The 21,471-nt window shown below is 39.3% G+C and overlaps 1 protein-coding gene across 3 annotated transcripts in view; it reads right to left on the reverse strand.

Moving 5' to 3' along the window:
• The window catches only part of GLRA2 (glycine receptor alpha 2), a 187,361-nt gene that overhangs the window by 113,525 nt on the left and 52,365 nt on the right, over window positions 1–21,471 (reverse strand). For all 3 annotated transcript variants that reach the window (XM_059050859.2, XM_059050858.2, XM_067024024.1), the window contains 3 exons: window positions 6,497–6,579; window positions 3,669–3,806; window positions 1,849–2,063 (listed from right to left, as the gene is read on the reverse strand). In XM_059050859.2, the coding sequence (XP_058906842.1) occupies window positions 1,849–2,063; window positions 3,669–3,806; window positions 6,497–6,579 (436 nt within the window). The remainder of the gene's footprint in view (window positions 1–1,848; window positions 2,064–3,668; window positions 3,807–6,496; window positions 6,580–21,471) is intronic.

Genomic DNA, 21,471 nt, shown 5'->3' on the forward strand with positions numbered 1-21,471 from the left:
CCATATGTATCTTTCTTATAGCCTTGGTTGTACAGGAGTCTTTCTGCCAGTTTCCAGTTAGTTTTCAATGAGAATTGTTCCACATGTAGATGTATTTTTAATGTGTTCATGGGGGGAGGTGACTTCCATATCTTCCTATTCTACCATCTTGATTGATCTCCTTTTTAACAATAGTCTTGACCATGCTGTAAAATCACAATGGCTAATAAGAATGAATAACAAATTTGTAAAAAAACTCAAGCTCTCATTTTGAAAATAAATGACTATTCTTTTGTCAGCAATGAGTAGTTGGAGGCGAAATGTCTTATGTTTTCACATTATCTGCTTGCAGTGTGCCACCAGTACTTTAGCTGTCTAGTAAAATGTGAAATATATTTGTGTGTCCTAGTGTTTAATGGCATGGCATTACAGTGATAGCAGTAGCTAATAAATAACGGGATATAATCAAATGAACCTGTTTGGAAGGAGGCACAGAGGGGATTAGAATTTCTATTAGGCAATATTGATTTGTGATTATGTAGCTGAAAAAAAATGCTGTTACCATTTTTGACATCTGTATTCCAACAGAAAAATGACACAGGTATTTCGTACTATTTGTTATTCTAGAAAGTAAAAAAGTATCAGATCTATTCCTTTCTCTATTAGCATACAAAATCTAATATTTATCTTTGGAGGCATGGAACTTGAAAAATTTGTATAACTATTTTCCTGCTATTCAACCCGACTCCATTATAGCCACAGGCCTCTTCCATACGTCATCTTATCTTCCAACATAGGAGGTAATGTGGAGCATTATATAACATTTCTCATCATGTCAGTTACAGCACAACTGAACATAAGCCCAAGCCAGCCAAGATAGGGGATTACATCTCAGTTATTTTCTGGAACTGAGTTTTGAAGGGACTGGTAAACCAGTAAGAGACAGTGTATACTGAATACTAAATTGAACTCATATTCCTGGAAGATTGAGGCTAATGGCTCAATGTACTCAGTGAAAGGGGGAAATACACATAGGCACATTTGGGGGTACTGGGGCATTTCACAAGCAGAACATTTATCATTACTTGCTTAAGCAATATTTATAAATGCAGAGGGCTGCTCTTACATAAAAATAGATTATGCAGCCATTATGATTTCTTATTCAGGGTGCTACAAAATGTCTTTCTGTCCCCAATATCCACTCCACACTTCTCTGTCGACGTGCCACAATAGCCAGAATTTTCACCATCTTCAGTGAGTCTACCGCTCTTCTCTAGGTAACTGTGTCACTCAAAATAGTAGCGTTATTAGCCATGAAGGTAAATTGAGGCATAGCAAACATCCATGTGTCTGATTTGATGCACCCTCATACTGCACCTTTATTTCTTATGTATACTCATTGCATATGGCTTTACTGTGTAAATTTGCAGGAGCTTAAGTCAATCTTTTATTACTGTAAATGACTTCACTGAGCATGTGAATCACAATAGCCTCCCCAGTAACTATTTGACAATACAAGTTGCATCAATCTTACTCCAGTTTTCCTGCAAGCTTCATGCCTCATAAACAACATGAGGTCAGAAATACTCAAGGGCTTCTTAGAATCCCTGAGACATGTTTCTGCCTCCACTCATCCCTCTTCTCTCTCAACCCTGCATCTCCTTCCCCCAATTGATCTCATTATGAAGATCCCCCAGGTCCTCAGAGCTCTAACTCTCAGACTCAGCTTTCCATTCTTTTCTTACTGCGTTTGCATCTCCAACAGTGCCGCAGGGTAGCAAACATTTCTGTCTTCACAGAATTCTCCAGCCTGTAAGACCTTTGACAGACCTCTCAGGTCACTTGTTGGCAAGTGAGGAGATTTCTTACCTTTGGCAGAGATGCCCTGGAGCCTGAACTCTGGGTGGTCATCGTTAAGACTGTCGTGATGCCCAGTGCAACTCTGGCAGGGGCTGCATCCATGTTTATCCAAAAAGAGACCCAGGACAAGATGACTATCAACAGACTGGGGATGTACATCTGGATCAAGTAATATCCCATCTGGCGTTCCAGGTGAAACTTAACTTCGATGCAGGTAAACTTTCCTGGAAACAAGAAGCGATGATTTAAAATCCAATTTGAATTTATCTTTCCCATTCCAGCCTCCCACTCCCTTTATTAAAAAGGAGCGTTAAAGATGGACTTGAAAGATTGCACAAAACGCTAACACTACACACCCAATTCAACTCTTTTCCAACTCAACCCATAATGGAAATGACTGTGAGAACGAGTGATCTAAAGAGTCACTGGACCAAAACCATGTGGCGTATATAATTTTCACATCTGTGCTTGTTGCAGCCTGATTACTTAAACAGAGCTTCAGAATTTTCTAGACTATCCATTGGAAAGAAAATATGCATGTTTTGTGGGGGTTATAGTATGTAATATATAGGATATAATATATAACCTACAGCATATATGTATAGCATATACTACACAGCATATAATATATAACATATAATATGAAATAGTTGAAACCATTCCTTCCTAAGTAGTAGAGTTCACATGGGGCTCCTAAAGGATTTGGATAATTGTGTATCTGTCTTTGTGTTACCAATAGCAAAAGAAAAATATACATTTGTAGAAACCATGAATACAATCTAGTCACTGTAAAACTTTCATAACCTCCTGGGTAATTGCTTGAGCACGTTTAGAATATTCCTAAAATCTGTTTACAGTGTTGCATTGCCTATAAAATAGAGTGCATATAAAGATGTTAAAACTTGTAACATACTATTAAGAGACAGATGTTCCTGCCCCTTACGACTTTCCTTCCTCTTTAATTGGCTTGGAGTTAGAAGGTAATTTGGCTTAGCTCATACAGATTATGAGATAGGGTTGGCTTTTTCTTGGCCAGGAAGAACACCTTAGAGTCAGGTTTTAGTTATTTCATAGGAAGCATTGTTGACTTCTGGAACAAGCGTTCATGGACAAGAGCAGTCACTGAACAAACCATCATGTCTCGACTGCCTCTCCTTGATCAGCTGTGTGGCATCAAAGACGAGGATGTTCATAGGAAAAGATATCAACTTTACTGGGCGGGCATAATCTTCCAGGGAACAACAGATGCCCACTTGTTGCTACTACCTCACATTCTCCCCCCGGCCCATGTGTCTGTCAGCACCACTGACAACGCATGACTTTAGAGCCAGCTGACTCCCCGCAAGTTGATTTTCATGCACGCTGTCTATAGCACTAGAGAGTACAACAGCTGTATTTCTGGGTTTGCAGAGACCTATGTTATTATTTCTGTCTTCCACTAAGGCAGAGAGTGCAAATTGACCTGAGGAGCTAACGTCAAGAATGGATGCTGGGAGTGGGCCAGAATTCATACACTTCCTGCACCATTTACAAGGTCTCATACACTTTTCCTCGGACTCATTTGATAGTAGATGGTCAGCAAGAGAAGAGCAAGAGATCCCCAAATCTCTTTCCTTCTCTCTCTCTTTTGGAAAAATTATCTGTTGGGCTCCCTGACCTGTTCGAAAGGATATAGGCACCTTATGTGTTGAGGGGATTTTGAGCCAAGCCCAGGACAGTGCCTTGTAGCTCCACTTTCTTGCTAAATATGCAGCAATTAAGGTGATGGGATATATACTCCAAGCTGCAGATGGAGCCCACGTGGGTTTAGCAGCTCGAAGGTAACTTACCAGTGTTGTAGTGCTTTGTGCAGTAGCCGAGCTCCTTCTCTTCTTTCAAAATGAACTGAGGCAGGGTCAATCCTTCAGCAACTTGAACTGGACCATCACTTAACCACTCAAATATCAGGTCATTCATCGTGTACCCAACTGGAGTAAACAAATCATAGTGAAAAATTGAATGCATCTTTCCAAGAAAGCTTGAAAGTCTAGCCATGTAAAGAAACAAACAAGGAAATCATCTAAAGCGACATGCTCAATCAATTCAAGAGCATTTTTTAAATAAAAGAGCTGCAATCATCATGACAGCTACATGTCATTGGAGCCAAAGAAATGGAAGACAGCAAGCTATTTCTGAATGATTTTTTTTTCTGTGTAACGGGAGAATGGAATTTATAAAGTCCATTTTTCTTCTGCCCACTCTATCCACTAAATGTTTCTGAAGAACAAACAAGTAAACAAACAAAAATCCTTTGAAGATTGTCTTTACTTTAAAGAGCTGTGTCTGTGGATATCCATTAAGACAATGCAGTTCACAGCACCAGTCTTAGTATTTCAAATGAAAAGCATTCCTTTTTTTTAAAGAAAAAGAGAATGGATTTATCACAGGCCTGCTTAAAATATTTCCATTGCAAACTTGGCCCCTCTCCTAGGGTCTATTAGCTTTGTTTTGAAAAAGTTTGTGTTCAAGTCCTTATGGTCAATCCTCAGTTACTTTAGCAAGCGGAGAAGACTATAGGCAGGTAGTAACCTAAGAGGAAGCTGTGGGATATGCAAATCAAGCATATTCATTTGTGCTAGTGTCTTGCTAAAGGGGCCCACACATCACAATGATTAATATGAAGTAAAACAGATTCTCTGTTATATAGAGTCATATTGCTATATGACTTTTGAACCATCCAGAGTAAGATTGTTATCAGTTTAGTAAACCAAAGTTAGCTCTTAGTCTCCAAGCTCCTGCTAACTAGGTCATTATGTCAAGGGCTTCTGGGTTTTTTACACCCTGGAAATGAAGGCTACTCTTTTTTCAGGCATCAGTTCTCTCCCTTCTTTCTTTATTTGTGATATTTGAACTCTAAAAGGAGATTGAGGAGGACAAGGGTTATTATTTGAGGTTTTGGCTGGCCAGTAACCTCAGCAAGTTTATGAAGTTTATAGATTCTTATTCTTGTTTACTGCAAGAGAGTGACTCACCAAAGCTACCCAGAAATCAATGGCAAAGTTAATTGGAATCTACTTTCCTCTTTCTCTGGGCCACCTTTTCCATTCAAAGCCAGAAAATAAAAACAAGCAAGGAATCACAAAGGGGACTTCGTATAAGCATTGATGGTCCACAAAGAGAATGGCCAACCCTATCTCTTCCACATCCATGCGGCATGAACCCTTCTTGGGTATCTCCACCAAATACTAGAAGCTTGCCAAACACCCCCTATTCGTGTCTGGTCAGCTTCTTGCTGACCACTACAATAATAGTCCTTGTAAGCCACCCGGAAACCCCAGCAGGGAGCAAACAGAAAAGGTAAAGATATGGGGAAGGAGGACGTAATGTGAGGGTAGAAAAGTAAAGAGCAATTCCCACCCTTCACAGTCAAAGTCAGTGGTAAACGCATCACTGCTTCTTTGATTTCATTATTTCTAGGTCCTGCAAGGACCAAGCATATTTTCTAATTGGAGTTTTTAAGCCTTGGAGGAGCCTCAGATGACAGCTATGGTTGCTGTTTTATAGAGAAACTAAGTGTTGGGTTGAGTCAGGGGAGAGTGGGAGCGGTAGAGAAGTCACAAAGAAGGAATCATTATGTAGGAAAAAGTTTTTCTTAACTGTCTTCTCAAGAGAAGGGGCATCAGGGAAAAGATGAATACATAAAGCCTATTGTAAACCAGAAATTCTCATTTTATTCCTGACAACTTCTTCAAACAGAGATGTTTCATTATTTTGTTTATTTCTGTAGGAAGTTTCAAGGGAAAGCTACAGTGATTTTAAAAGATCAGAAGGAAACCCTGTCACTGCCTCTTTTTAAATAATAGTTGATATATCTTTTTACATTTGTTATTTTTCTAAACCAAGAAGTTAAAAGTATTTTCTTGCCCCTGCCTCATTAAATCTCCTAACACCCCTGTAGGTCAGTAGCACTTATTATTCTCTGCATTTTACAAACAGAGAAACTGACAGAGCAAGCCAGAAAAAATTTCATGTCTCCTGTCTAAAAATCCCATTACCTTGGAGGCATCAGCAACTTATGGCACATGTCAAAGATTTCAGTGGCATCAGGGCCATGGCATAGAGGGGACAAAGTAGTAGCATTTTTCTCTTCCCTTCACCAGGCCTTTGGCTATCCATTGCCCATCTAAGGGAGATGCCTTTATTCCTTATCATCTCATGCCCCTCATTTTTGCATCCTCCTCTGGCTGAGGCCCCTGCGTCTTGTCCTCAAATCAATTATCCCTTCCTGCCAAAATTCCTTTGGGGTGAAGGTCTATACAAGCATAAGATAGAAGGAAATACAGCTTTCTGACTAGAATGTGATTCATTATAGAGGTTAAATGACTAATAATCTTAATTTTCCCAGGAGACATTTACATTTCAAAGAAAAGCTTACTAAAGCAGGCTCGTTTTTTGAGGAAGGGCAAGTTATTTGGCATTTTACCTTGAAAAATGGTCTTCGCTCTATTGGATATAAGACACGCACACACACTTTTGCTTGTCCTTCCCTTAAGGACCTCGGGAGTTGTTAAGTAGCTAGAGAATGAGTCTTACAGGTTTTTTCTCCTTAATGACACATTGAAAGAACCAGGTCATTGGTTAAAACAAGCAGGTGGTCATTTCAGTAGTAGTGACTTACAACTCTCCAGCTGCATTGTACATGTCTGGACATCCATTGGAAAATTCTTCAAGTCCATGGGACAGGATAAAGTCAAGGTGAGCCTTAGCAGAGAAAAAAAAAATTTTAAACAACTTTTTAATTTTTGAGGTCTGGTTCTTGAGAAGCAAACCAAAAACACACTTGGCATTAAGCAGAGTGACACAGATTCAAGTAATGAAGTCTCAGCTCTCACTCAAGACAATGCTTTCTAATTTTCAAATGAACAGTAAGCCGTCATTGGTAAATTTTTAAAGTACTTTAGAATTTTGCTGTAACCCCTTACTCTCCATTTCCCGTCTTCCAGCCTGTGAGTCTCATCTCCCCAGTGGCACTGGTCTCAAGTTTATTCTAGAATCAAGAAGAGCACTGAGGAATAGTGTAACAAGAACCGTGGGCTCTTCTTACACACACGGATGTCCAAAAGACGTAAAGTTTATACTGCTTTAGAATTGGACAGGTGGGCTTTGCTTCAAGGACAATAAATGATGTGATAAGTATAATTGGTTGTGATAAATATTAGTTCTCCTTCCATCAGGTGGGCAAATACTTCAATATCTTTTCATTTGCTATCTACATGGATAGGTCAGTTGTACATTGTAGCATTCATTCTAGAATTTTGACAAATCTGGAGCAGGTAATCCTTGATCAAAAAAAAAAAAAAAAAAAAAACCAAAACCATTTGAGGATGGTGGCTTGTATAAATACATAGTCTTCTCCTCTCTGCACCCTGGGGGGACTACTATGCTCCCCCTTTCCTTAATTTTCCAAGCTCCAGCCAGCTCTGATCAAGTCTTTTATCAGGATATTGATTAAGCCACCACCTCTTTTCTACTATTTACTTTTTTAGTCCTCAAGGAAATGGTACACACCTCTTGCTCTTCAGTTTTTCTATACCTCAGAGATTCAAGGGAGGAAATTAAGGTTAGAATCAGCAGACCTGTGTTCCCTCTCAAGTACTGCCTCCAACTGTTTCTGTCCCCAAAGCAAAACCTTAAACTCAATAAACACGCATCCTCACCAAATGATGGGGTAGGATCAAATGATGCTTATTGCCATCTAGCTCTAATACTAGAATCCATGTTATTCTGAAGTTCACTGCTCCAAGTTCTGTTCATTTTCCCTCAAACAGCTGTTCTACCCATAGACCCTTCTGACTCTTACACCATTACCTAAACTCTCCCTTTCTGTCATCCTCTCCCCTCCTGGTTCCCTTCTCTTTCCTTTCTCAGCTTCATGTTATACCTTCTATACAAGCCAAGACAAAATTTTAAAAAGAGTGGCCCAGTTATTTTAAAGAAAGAAAAGATTTGGGATTTGAAGTGAGGTTAGACAAAGAATCCATGCTGACAATCTTGAAAATCATCAAAATACAACAGTGACTGGGAAAAGCAAGATACAAAACAGTGCAGTATAATCTCAATTATGTAAATATGTTTTCAATATTGGAAGTAAACACAACACTATATTAAGAGTAGATATTTCTGGTTGGTGGGATGATTAATATATATATTTTTTACTCTGTTCATTCTGCATTATCTATATTGACAAGTGTAGGCTATTCTAAGATGTCCGTCTTTATGTAATTAAACATGCCTTTCTTTAAACAATAGCTGAAGGGTAAAATTATTAAATTATGTTTTATTCAATAATGTTTTGCTATATTATAATTATATTATTATTATTAAAATTTTGCCACAAACATACAGTATTTCACCTTCATTGATAAATAAATTACCTACCTTCTCTGAGCTATTCTGAGAACACAGATACCATGTTTCTAAATGAAAAACAACAGTTTTGGGTTCTAAACATCTGAGTTAAAATAACGTTTTAGACAGGAAAAATAATTTTTGTCAGTTGTGGAGTTCATTTAGAGATAGCAGTATAAATATAGTTAAAGATATTTAAATTTCTTCCCAGCATAAAGACTTTTTTTTGAGATTTTATTTTACTGAGATCGATGCCATGAACACTTTAAAGGAAGGGAAGAGTAAAAGAATCAAAATGAAAATCTCTAGTAATCAAAAAATTTTTTAAATTTGACACTTTTTTAAGGGAGGGAAATCTCAAAAGGGTCTGTGGGTTTCAAACTGTTACTAACACAGTAAGAATCTATTTATTCTTTTCTATTTTTTTAAAGAGGAAATATTTACATCAAACAAAAATATGTCCATCATATAAAAATAATCAGAGGGCATGTGTATAGTTTAAGTGAATCAAAACTAGAAAACCTGGAAATTTCATTATGATTTTGAAAAGTTTACTTTTGAGAAATTAGAAAATAATAATAGCAAAAATGAATACAGCTTAAAAACATGCAACAGGAAATTCAGTTGTATTTTGTTTGCTGTTGGAAACAACCCAATTTTAGTATTCTTAATCATAGGTTTGCTGAATACAGTTCTTCTGTGAAGTGAACTTTTCACATTTATTTAGGGGGAAGAGGCTTCAGACATGATATTTCTGCCTTTGTGGCAGATCTAACGATCCTATAGGGCCCCAGAATTCTTGGGGTCAAAACTATTAACAGCCATGGAAAACCTCACTGAGAGAATTCCCAATGAGCATGAAACTCTCTCTGAATCTTGTCTCAGCTGAGAACTCAGTGGGAATTTCCCTTCTTCCTTATTTATTTTTCTAATTTCCTTTCTAGGTAGGTTTTGTATGGGAACTCAATGGGTGCCAATAGCAAGGAGGCAAGTTAACAGCTCCCCACCTTGCTAAATCACGTCATCCGCTGAGCAAATGGGAAGTGATTGGAAAGATCTAATCAGTTCTTTCATGGCCAACAGATCCCATAATTCATGGTGTCTAGTGTACCACACATCTGCAGGCCTAAAACTCAGACTTGCCTTTTACTTATTTTTTTCCTTTTCATTGAAGTATATATTAAACACAGTAAAAATACACAAATCTTAAGTTACAGCATGATACCTTTTTGCATCTATACCCACCTGTTTAACAAGCACCCAGACCAGATTTAGAATATTCCCATCACCCAAGAACATTCCCAAGTTCTCTCTTCTCAGTCAAGAACCTTCAAAAGTAACCACCACTGCTTTTTTTAAAAGCTTTTTTTAAATTTAAAAACATGAGTTTTGGGGAAAGAACGAGATGATATTATTTGTACAGAGATGCAGAAATTGCACCAAAGAAGATTGACACAAACAACATATACTAAAATGTGAACTATTTTTATCCCCTTTACTCTGGCTCTCCTTCTTTTTCTGTGGGGCGGTCTTACAGAATTAAGTATTTTTTTTCAGATGACTTAATCTTTTTTTTTAAACATCTTTATTGGAGTATAATTGCTTTACAATGGTGTGTTAGTTTCTGCTTTATAACAAAGTGAATCAGTTATACATATACATATGTTCCCATATCTCTTTTCTCTTGCGACTCCCTCCCTGCCACCCTCCCTATCCCACCCCTCTAGGTGGTCACAAACCACCGAGCTAATCTGCCTGTGCTATGCGGCTGCTTCCCACTAGCTATCTATTTTATGTTTGGTAGTGTATATATGTCCATGCCACTCTCTCACTTTGTCACAGCTTACCCTTCCCCCTCCCCATATCCTCAAGTCCGTTCTCCACTAGGTCTGTGTCTTTATTCCCGTCTTACCCCTACGTTCTTCATGACATTTCCCCCCTTAGATTCCATATGTATGTGTTAGCAAACGGTATTTGTTTTTCTCTTTCTGACTTACTTCACTCTGTATGACAGACTCTAGGTCCATCCACCTCACTACAAATAACTCAATTTCGTTTCTTTTTATGGCTGAGTAATATACCATTGTATATATGTGCCACATCTTCTTTATCCACTCATCCAATGATGGACACTTAGGTTGCTTCCATGTCCTGGCTATTGTAAATAGAGCTGCAATGAACATTTTGGTACATGACTCTTTTTGAATTATGGTTTTCTCAGGGTATATGCCCAGTAGTGGGATTGCTGGGTCGTATGGTAGTTCTATTTGTAGTTTTTTAAGGAACCTCCGTACTGTTCTCCATAGTGGCTGTACCAACTCACATTCCCACAGCCAGTGCAAGAGTATTCTCTTTTCTCCACACCCTCTCCAGCATTTGTTGTTTCTAGATTTTTTGATGATGGCCATTCTGACCGGTGTGAGATGATATCTCATGGTAGTTTTGATTTGCATTTCTCTAATGATTAATGATGTTGAGCATTCTTTCATGTGTTTGTTGGCAATCTGTATATCTTCTTTGGAGAAATGTCTACTTAGGTCTTCTGGCCATTTTTGGATTGGGTTGTTGTTTTTTTGTTATTGAGCTGCATGAGCTGCTTGTAAATTTTGGAGATTAATCCTTTTTCAGTTGCTTCATTTGCAACTATTTTCTCCCATTCTGAGGGTTGTCTTTTGATCTTGTTTATGATTTCCTTTGCTGTGCAAAAGCTTTTAAGTTTCATTAGGTCCCATTTGTTTATATTTGTTTTTATTTCCATTTCTCTAGGAGGTGGGTCAAAAAGGATCTTGCTGTGATTTATGTCATAGAGTGTTTGGCCTAGGTTTTCCTCTAAGAGTTTGATAGTTTCTGGCCTTATATTTAGGTCTTTAATCCATTTTGAGCTTATTTTTGTATATGGTGTTAGGGAGTGTTCTAATCTCATACTTTTACATGTACCTGTCCAGTTTTCCCAGCACCACTTATTGAAGAGGCTGTCTTTTCTCCACTCTATATTCTTGCCTCCTTTATCAAATATAAGGTGACCATATGTGTGTGGGTTTATCTCTGGGCTTTCTATCCTGTTCCCTTGATCTATATTTCTGTTTTTGTGCCAGTACCATACTGTCTTGATTACTGTAGCTTTGTAGTAGAGTCTGAAGTCAGGGAGCCTGATTCCTCCAGCTCCATTTTCCGTTCTCAAGATTGCTTAGGCTATTCGGGGTCTTTTGTGTTTCCATACAAATTGTGAAATTTTTTGTTCTAGTTCTGTGAAAAATGCCATTGGTAGTTTGATAGGGATTGCACTGAATCTGTAGATTGCTTTGAGTAGTAGAGTCATTTTCACGATGTTGATTCTTCCAATCCAAGAACATGGTATATCTCTCCATCTATTTGTATCATCTTTAATTTCTTTCATCAGTGTCTTATAATTTTCTGCATACAAGTCTTTTGTCTCCCTAGGTAGGTTTATTTCCAGATATTTTATTCTTTGTGTTGCAGTGGTAAATGGGAGTGTTTTCTTAATTTCACTTTCAGATTTTTCATCATTAGTGTATAGGAATGCCAGAGATTTCTGTGCATTAGTTTTGTATCCTGCTACTTTACCAAATTCATTGATTAGCTCTAGTAGTTTTCTGGTAGCACCTTTAGGATTCTCTATGTATAGTATCATGTCATCTGCAAACAGTGACAGCTTTACTTCTTCTTTTCCAATTTCTTTTTCTTCTCTCATTGCTGTGGCTAAAACTTCCAAAACTATGTTGAGTAGTAGTGGTGAGAATGGGCAACCTTGTCTTGTTCCTAATCTTAGTGGAAATGATTTCAGTTTTTCACCATTGAGGACGATGTTGGCTGTGGGTTTGCCATATATGGCCTTCATTCTGTTGAGGAAAGTTCCCTCTAGGCCTACATTCTGGAGGGTTTGTATCATAAATGGGTGTTGAATTTTGTCAAAAGCTTTCTCTGCATCTATTGAGACGATCATATGGTTTTTCTCCTTCAGTTTGTTAATATGGTGTATCACATTGATTGATTTGCGTATATTGAAGAATCCTTGCATTCCTGGAATAAACCCCACTTGATCATGGTGTATGATCCTTTTAATGGGCTGTTGGATTCTGTTTGCTAGTATTTTGTTGATGATTTTTGCATCTATGTTCATCAGTGATATTGGCCTGTAGTTTTCCTTCTTTGTGACATCTTTGTCTGGTTTTGGTATCGGGGTGATGGTGGCCTCATAGAGTGAATTTGGGAGTGTCCCTCCCTCTGCTATATTTTGGAAGGGTGTGAGAAGGATAGGTGTTAGCTCTTCTCTAAATGTTTGATAGTATTCGCCTGTGAAGCCATCTGGTCCTGGGCTTTTGTTTGTTGGAAGATTATGAATCACAGATCTCAATTTCAGTGCTTGTGATTGGTCTGTTCATATTTTCTATTTCTTCCTGGTTCAGTCTTGGCAGGTTGTGCATTTCTAAGAATTTGCCCATTTCTTCCAGGTTGTCCATTTTATTGGCATGGAGTTGCTTGTAGAAATCTCTCATGATCTTTTGTATTTCTGCAGTGTCAGTTGTTACTTCTCCTTTTTCATTTCTAATTCTATTGATATGAGTCTTCTCCCTTTTTTTCTTGATGAGTCTGGCTAATGGTTTTTCAATTTTGTTTATCTTCTCAAAGAACCACCTTTTAGTTTTATTGACCTTTGCTATTGTTTCCTTCATTTCTTTTTCATTTATTTCTGATCTGATCTTTATGATTTCTTTCCTTTGGCTACCTTTTGGGTTTTTTTTGTTCTTCGTTCTTTAGTTGCTTTAGGTGCAAGGTTAGGTTGTTCATTTGAGATGTTTCCTGTTTCTCAAGGTAGGATTGTATTGCTATAAACTTCCCTCTTAGAACTGCTTTTGCTGCATCCCATAGCTTTTGGGTCATCGCGTCTCCATTGTCATTTGTTTCTAGGTATTTTTTGATTTCCTGTTTGATTTCTTCAGTGATCACTTGGTTATAAGTAGTGTATTGTTTAGCCTCCATGTGTTTTGTATTTTTTACAGATCTTTTCCTGTAATTGATATCTAGTCTCATAGCATTGTGGTCGGAAAAGATACTTCATATGATTTCAATTTTCTTAAATTTACCAAGGCTTGATTTGTGATCCAAGATATGATCTATCCTGGAGAATGTTCCATGAGCACTTGAGAAAAATGTGTATTCTGTTGTTTTTGGATGGAATGTCCTATAAATATCAATTAAGTCCATCTTGTTTAATGTATTATTTAAAGCTTGTGTTTCCTTGTGTATTTTCATTTTGGATGATCTGCCCATTGGTGAAAGTGGGGTGTAAAAATCTCCTACTATGATTGTGTTCCTGTCGATTTCCCCTTTTATGGCTGTTAGTATTTGCCTTATGTATTGAGGTGCTCCTATGTTGGGTGCATAAACAGTTTAAAAGACTGATAGATGCAGACATTGTAAACTGAGTTAATGTTATAATTTTTTAAATCAAATATATTTTTAAATTTACTTATTTCTCTCTTATGCAAGGTTCTTGCCTTATGCAAAAACCACAAAGGCTACAACTCTCTCTTTTTCACCATCTAAAATAATGCCTTGAACAGATTAGGTATTCAATAAATATTTGTTGAGCAAATTAATGAATCTTCATCCTCAAGCTCTGTGGGAGAACTTAAGGCTTTTATTCAGCAGAAATGGGAAAGGACAAAGGATTTAGGAGAGAAGAAGGGTCATCTGAGCCCATGGGGTGTTGCCAAATACCCAAGACTGGCAAAAGAGGCCAGAAAACCGGCCTGGCCATTTCTGTAAGTTGCTAGTGTTTCTAGTGGGAACTAGAAATAAGGCAAAACAAGCTGAAAGAAAGCCCGGAAGCCCTGTCCACCTGTCCTTGAGCATTGCTCAGGTAGCTGGGTCTATGGCCAGGACTGTTCTCCTATTGCTAGAAGCATGCGAACTAATCACTTAACTTTATAACGTCTTGGTGGACGGGAGGTTCCTTGACTCACAAAGCAACTCCTCATTCATAAGGCACTCAGTATTAGAAGTGGAAGTCCATTCCCAGCAAAAGATTATTGAGGGCAAAAAAGGCACTTGAAGAGAAAACTAATTTTCAGGTGGAATTACAAATTGTCATTAGGGATCTTCCTGCTTAAAGCAAAGATTGCCAATATTCTCTTTTGAGAGAGTGAATTCTGATGGTTATAGTAGTCTGTCTTGTTTGGAAAGGAAGGGTAAGGGGATGCTTCTGTGTTTCAGGAAAAGCAAGAGTCTCGGGTATATTGCTGCTGTTCCTCTGTCAGAGACCATGCTTAGCACACTCTGTGTAGCACACTGCAAACCCTAGCAGTACACAGAAATATCAGAGGGGATAGAACCTATGGTGTTCTTTTAGGATTAAAATACTTAATAAGGAAAGATAAAAATTCAAGTGATGTCGATAGTATTGATAATCATTCTCTGAGCACCTGCTGTAGGTCAGGTGCTCTCATTATTTTTCAGTCATGTAGTACCATCCCACAAGGCACACAGCATTCTCCCTGTCTTTGAGATAAGCACATTGGAGCTCAGAGAGGTTAAGCCGTTTTCCCAAAGTCACAAAACCAGTAAGCAACCAAAGTTAGATTTGAACCCAACTTTAATTGATGTCAAAGTTTATTATTTTGCACTCTACCACGTTTCCTCCTTAGAAAAAGAATCTGTTATCATCCTCTTTTGTCTGTGAAGCTAGCAGAATAGGTTGTAGACCTTTCATTTTTTCTTCAGGCATCCAGGCTTCCCATGACTTTTCTGCAGGCATCCAGGCTTCCCATGACTTTTCCTTTTAAAAACTTCTCCAGCTTCTCCTGGCCACCTCACAGAGGAGAAGCACCATTGACTGGGGATCCAGGGACCTGGGTGGTGGACCAGGCTTACAGAGAACGAGCAATTTGACCTTAACTAAATCTCTGGGCCTCATTCTTCACCCACGACCTCATCCTGCTCAAAATTTCTATGATTCTAAACTGTAAGTGACGGTGACCAGCATGACGATTTTCTCTTATGGGTGAATTTCCACTCTTGAATATGATGAAAGCCTTAAGTCCAAATAATAATGCTTCTTAAAGTTGGAACTTTCTGGCAGTCTGGGTATATAGGTGAGATATTTGTTGCCCCCATAGGGCTTTGTCATCCAACATCCTAGAATGCTATCCACTCTTTCTCCAAGAACGTAAGGACAGCCTTACTGTACAATGTAGGTCTGTTGACGCTTTCCTCTCAAGTGTACCTGGCAATCTCTAAACCATGTGACATTCTAATGTCAGGGAGATTTGACAGGATGCATCATGTATTGAACAAGAGTGTCCTCCTAACCTACCTAGACCTTAAGTGAAATTAGCGTGGGGCAAGTTAGAAGACAAGTTAAATGTACATCACTTATTTTTTTTCTAAGATTTTTTTGACGTGGACCATTTTTTTAAGTCTTTATTGAATTTGTTACAATATTGCTTCTGTTCTATGTTTTGGTTTTTAGGCCACGAGGCGTGTGGGATCTTAGCTCCCCAACCAGGGATCGAACCTGCACCCCCTACATTAGAAGGCAAAGTCTTAAGCACTGGACCACCAGGAAAGTCCCAAATGTGCATCATTTATACAACTCGCACATATGGGGAGAGGGAGGGAAGAGTTAGAGGAGTCACTGGATTAAAAGACCCCACCAGGCTGGTTGTCTGATCAAGATCTCCTTTAGCAGCACCATGGGTTTCAAATTCTGGTGGGCGTAAGTGTCATCTGAAGGGCTTGGTAGGAATGCAGGTTTTCAGGCCCTCCTGAGAAGCAGCTCAGGTAAACTGATGCTGGTCTTGTGGAGCACATTTTAAGAAGCTCTACTTCAGCATGTCCCAAGGGAGGACTTTTATTTACTGTCCCTGTGATGGACTAAAAGAAGAAAAATTTGAAAGGGAAATAGGAAGGGAATGAGAAAGGGGTCTGTGATTTTTCAGTAGCTCTAGCACTCTCTTTGCAAAATATGACTTTCTACTTGAAACCAGGTCCGGACAATGAGGCCCAAGTAGACTTCTAAGTGATTGGACCGGGGGTAGTGAGACAAGGGGGGTTAATCACGAGCCTCAGTCACCATGGAGTGGCATGCTGGTAAGGTCAAGGCAGTAAAAACAAGGTCAGTTCATTGGCAACCAAGAATATGGTGGGTGTGGCTAGAAAATTGGGAAGGCTGCTAAGAGGGGTGGAAGGTACAGCAGAGAGGAACCCAGACCAGATGCTTATTAACACACACGAGTGTGCAAAGGTGGACAGTGGAACTCTACTCAGGGCGCTGTCTCTGGTCTCTGACTAGAAAAATCAGCCACCGAGAAATTTCAAAGGAAATTGGGGTGGTGGCTGCAGTATTCACTGGATGAACCCCAACTAGAAATTTACAAAAGCTCCTGGTACTGAGCAGGGAGGAGGTCAGAGCGTGGAGGAAGACCAGCTCCAGGTCTTTAGTGAGGAGGGATTCGTGTTAAAGAGAACTCCGCCTGGGCTGTAAATCTACTACATCCATTTAGCAATTTTTGGCAAGCATTTATTGAGCGTCATGCTTATCAGACACTTGAAACAAGAGTTTCTCTCTTGAAGGAGATCATAGTTTAACATTACTAAGATATTAATATATATGTGTATATATGTGTGTGTGTACATACATATATTCTTTTAATGGAGTCTATCCCAATAGTTCTGCGTTTATTATTCAACTTTTTAAAGTTGTTTTCAAATTCTCATTTAAAGAATCCTTCCAGATTATGTAAATCAGACATAGCTGAACTAAATCAAGTAAAAGGCTTTTCATTACTCCCTTGGATCCTAGATAAGCGCTCACACTGATTGGGTAGAGCAGATAACCTACCCCTCCAGACCTAGATCCTGAGAGGGCCCTTTGGGTCTCTCAGGGAAGTATGACTTGCAATAATCATTTGATGATCCTAAATCAAAACTCAAGGTACCACGAAAGGATATTTGTCCACAGAGAACAAAAGTAATTGGTCCAAGTTTGGCTTGGCATGCAACGCATGAAATGTGGCTGCGCTTTTTTATATAAGTAAAGGTTGAAAATTGATGGCTGCCAAGTATAATGAGCTAATAGACACTTAGCTAAAGGCTTCCATGACTATTAAGATGCAAATCTAAGGAGAGTATAGTGTTTCAAGTACCGTTAGTCATTTCCTCCTTTTTGTATATGAGCTGATAGATTCTCAGGTTCCCTACCGATATCCCTGAGAGCAGACTTTGATACTGAGAGTATCAAACAGAAGGATGAACCTAGGTGGATAACAGGGCTCAGAACCCTGTGGCTAGGACACCGGAGAGAAATCATTTTTCCAACATCGTCTAGGGCTGAAACTAAACCCCAGGTTGGTCGTAAGCTGTGCAGTTAGACTCTATCCCCTTAGTTAATTCCAAATAAATAGGAAACCTGTTTTTCCATGTTGACCTTGGGATTTTCAGGAGATGAATGGCAACACTGCTAGTTCATCAGCTGTTCTACCCCTCTCCCCTGACTAAAATGCCAGTGGCTGACTAGGAAGGTCCATGTTTACCAAACATTATAAAGGCATCACAGAAAATACCCATATGCATTGAGCAGTACTAGCCGGGAAGGACAGAAATACAATATCTGCTCCCATCTGTGCCTGGTCCCTTCAGAAAATGTGCACACATATGGTGGGCCCATGTTAATTAAGTCCAAATATGGATTGGATTCAACTTGGAGAGCGACTGATCAATCTGCAGCTAGAACTTTTCCAAATGTTTTGATATTTCCTGAACGAAAATGTTTTGAAGGTGGTGAATGGGAGAGGGCTAAATGGAACACCATCAGGAAGCAGAGCTCAAATTGTCAAAGATTCATATAACCAATTCTGCCCACAGTTTAGTTACATTTTAAATTTCAGTCATTTCACAGCTAGTATTTATTTATACAACCAAATATTCATGAAGATAAAATGTTAGTAGCCTGCACATTAAAATAAGGACAACTGACTTGTCCACGTTCACTCTATTGCCTCAGTTCACAGCTATTTAATGGTGACACTGAGGTGAAAAAAGAGGGAATAGCGCTGTATAGCAAGCAATGTTTTATTGGGGATTATTTTACTTTTGGTGAAAGAGAAAAAGAACAAGTGTGAACTTGTGAACTGCAGATATGGTTTTAAGAAAACCAAAGTAACTTTTCATCTGCTGACAGCTGAGAGCAAAATTGTGTTACTTTGCTGGTGTTTTGCCGTACTAAGACTTCCACTGTCGTAACTGGCGGAGAGTTGCTGGCCACTGTTTCTGGTGGCAGAGGTTGGAGAGAGAACGGAGTCTCGGTCAGATGGTAGGATGGTCCATTCTTGATCAGATAACACTTTGAAACCAAGCACAATTCCTTAGTTGACTCTTAACAAGCAGCTAAAGAGGGGGCCCAAGACATTAGCTGAAAAAAAGATGTAACTGTCACTTCTGCTAGGAGCCATATACCTCCCAAAGGAAGGAAACGCAAGGCACAGAGAGTAGTCATATGCTTGGGACTCATGGACGGTGAGTGGAGTGTGAGTGTAACAGGTACTGAGTAGGGGAATGTCCGTGTGTACGGGTTAGGAAGAATGGGGAGAACCGTCTCGCCGCTCCCCTCCCCTTATTCTACGGCCACCCAAGGGGGATTATGACATTCACTGAACAGTTAGTATGAATCGGGGACTGAGAGAAACCGCACATCAAAGAAAAATTAAGTGACTTCTCATGGTCACTTAGTAAGATTGGATTTGAACCCAAGTCCTGCTGAACTTCAGAACTGACATCTGCCCCACTCCCATAGTGTTCTCTTTAATCCCTTAGCTCACTTGTTGCTTTCTATCTTTCATCTAACTGCTCAGATTTAGCAAAATACCCCCACTAAAACGAAACATCAGATAAAACATTTGTTCTGTTGTCCTTGGAAAGGGGTGATCAATCCCATATGGGACGGCCTTGCTCTGAGTGTGTGTCACGTTGTAGAGCTTCACATAATTATATATGTCCTTAATTGTCTTTCAATGACTGTCCAATGATAAATGTTGTATCAGATGTTGGTTTGTAATTTTAAATGCCACAGGCAAGGATAGACTTATTGGAAAGACTGTTGAGCTTTGAGGATAGACGATCTTTTCCCATTTTAAAACGGAGTGTCTTTCCTTTGAATTATGTGCTATGAGAATGCACTAAAGTATTTCATGCGTTTCATAAGAGCCATGGTGATATTATTTGTGTTTATCTGGGGATTAATGCCATCCAGGGAGCCTCTGAAAAGCAGCACCGTGGACCAGGCAGAAGCCCACGTCAGCATAAGGTGAGCAGGGAAATTCAGGTGATTAATAATGGCAGACTAGCCCTCGAACTCTGTTGGCGCAAATCTACCACGTGATTTCCTTTGGTCTTACATATCCAGTTAATAATTATCCTAGCCAACCATCTTTGTATAATTCTCTGAAAGTATATAAACCCATAATTCATGAACACATTCTAAAATAATATCTCATGGATACTCCTGCTGGTTGAATCAGAGGGTACAAATGATCTAATTTGCGATAGGGAAATTTCTCAACAGGGAGCTCAGTATTAAGTATTTGTCACGGTGTAAGCTATATGTTGAGTATAAGGCTGCCTCTTAAACAACAAGTAGTCCAACCTTCCCTACCCCCCTCCAAAATCAGTTCCTGTCCTCAGATATTCAGTTTGGGAGAAAAAGGTTCAAAGATCCCAAAGTAGTTCGAGATAGGCACTTTACAATTCAGAATCTCCTCTTGCTGACTCCCAAACCCTAAGGGACATGAAGGACCCACTCTTATTTCCTCATCCAGAAGGAATTTTGCGGCTTGGGAAAGAGGAGATCATTTTGAGACTCATTATAGACTTATGACGGAGCTAGAAGGAGCCTCAGACTTCATCTCATCTCCTGGTTCAATCTCATTTTATAGTAAGGAAACCGAGGCTCAGAATGATAAACTGATGGGGTTAGAGAAGCTGGTCTTTGAGCCTAGAGGATACAGTAAATGATGGAAGGAGGTGTGGCGCTCCTGATGCCCTAAGCGACCTTCTTGGTATTCTGTTCTTTGCACCATCACCTTCAGAGCAAACTCTAATGAATGTTAATGCAGTGAGAAGTTACCTCTCCAAATGGAGAAAAACCTACTGGTTGCTATTGCTAGTCCAATCAGGCAAGCAGTCAAGGAAAAGTGGTCATGGCGCCTGCCATGTATTTCATTGCATAACCCCCTTTTTTCCCTTCAAACAAGGGTAAAATCCTTACTCTGTTGTGTTTGAACCAGTATTATGCCCTTGAGTGTATGTGTATTTCTGAACCCAATCAGGAGCTCAGTAGAGCTTTCCAGCACTTTAAGAGAGTCTGTCATGTACAGAACACACTTTCTAGACTTTAAAGCTTCTACCCTCAGACGCATCTTTCTTGAGGACCACTGTCCCAAAGTGCCCCCTCCGCACCACTTAACTCAGCTCCCGCTGAAGCCACCGGCATATATGCATGCCAGCACCTCCCACCCTCCCAACCTTGCTTGCCCTAGGAAGAAGGGAATCGTGGTTTCCATGGCATTTTCCAGCACTTCTCTGAAGCCTCATTGCTTAATTCTGATGTGGGCGCTTATGTTACAGTCATTAATTACTGCATTAAGTCAAGTCCCAAATCTAATGAGGATTTGGACAGAGATTTGGAAAATGAGAATGTAATTTCGCCTGGATTATAGGATATAAAGATAAACATGGTCCAGATATGCACAGAGAGAAGAAATCACAGCTTTGCATAGCTGCCTTCTAATGGAAAATATGGGCTTACGTGTCTCATCACAATTGAGAGTAACACAGTCAAAGTATCACCATTGGTAACATTTAGGCAGGTCTCAGTTCACTGTGCATTCTATTTTCACCTCTGACATCTAATTAAAGAATGTTCTTTTTTCCTATGCCATAAAAATCGTTCTATAGCTAAAGTTAGAATCTTTGAAGTTCTTGCATCAGGCTGTAGGATGAGTCAAGGGTGGGAGGCTATGTTAGAAAAGTTGGCCTTTTATGTGTGTGGATAGAGTTGGTCATTAGACAGGATTATTTGGGGAGCTCTGTTGGATGTCTGTCTAGAAATCTACACCCCACCTACTCTCAGTGGTGCCTGTAATCTATCATCAGAGTTAGAAGGCATGTCAATCCCTAAGAGTTCTGTATGACAACTCAGCTACTACTGGGATGTTGGAACACTGAATC

Source organism: Kogia breviceps, chromosome X (assembly GCF_026419965.1).
Source record: "Kogia breviceps isolate mKogBre1 chromosome X, mKogBre1 haplotype 1, whole genome shotgun sequence".
Classification (NCBI taxonomy): Eukaryota; Metazoa; Chordata; class Mammalia; order Artiodactyla; family Physeteridae; genus Kogia; species Kogia breviceps.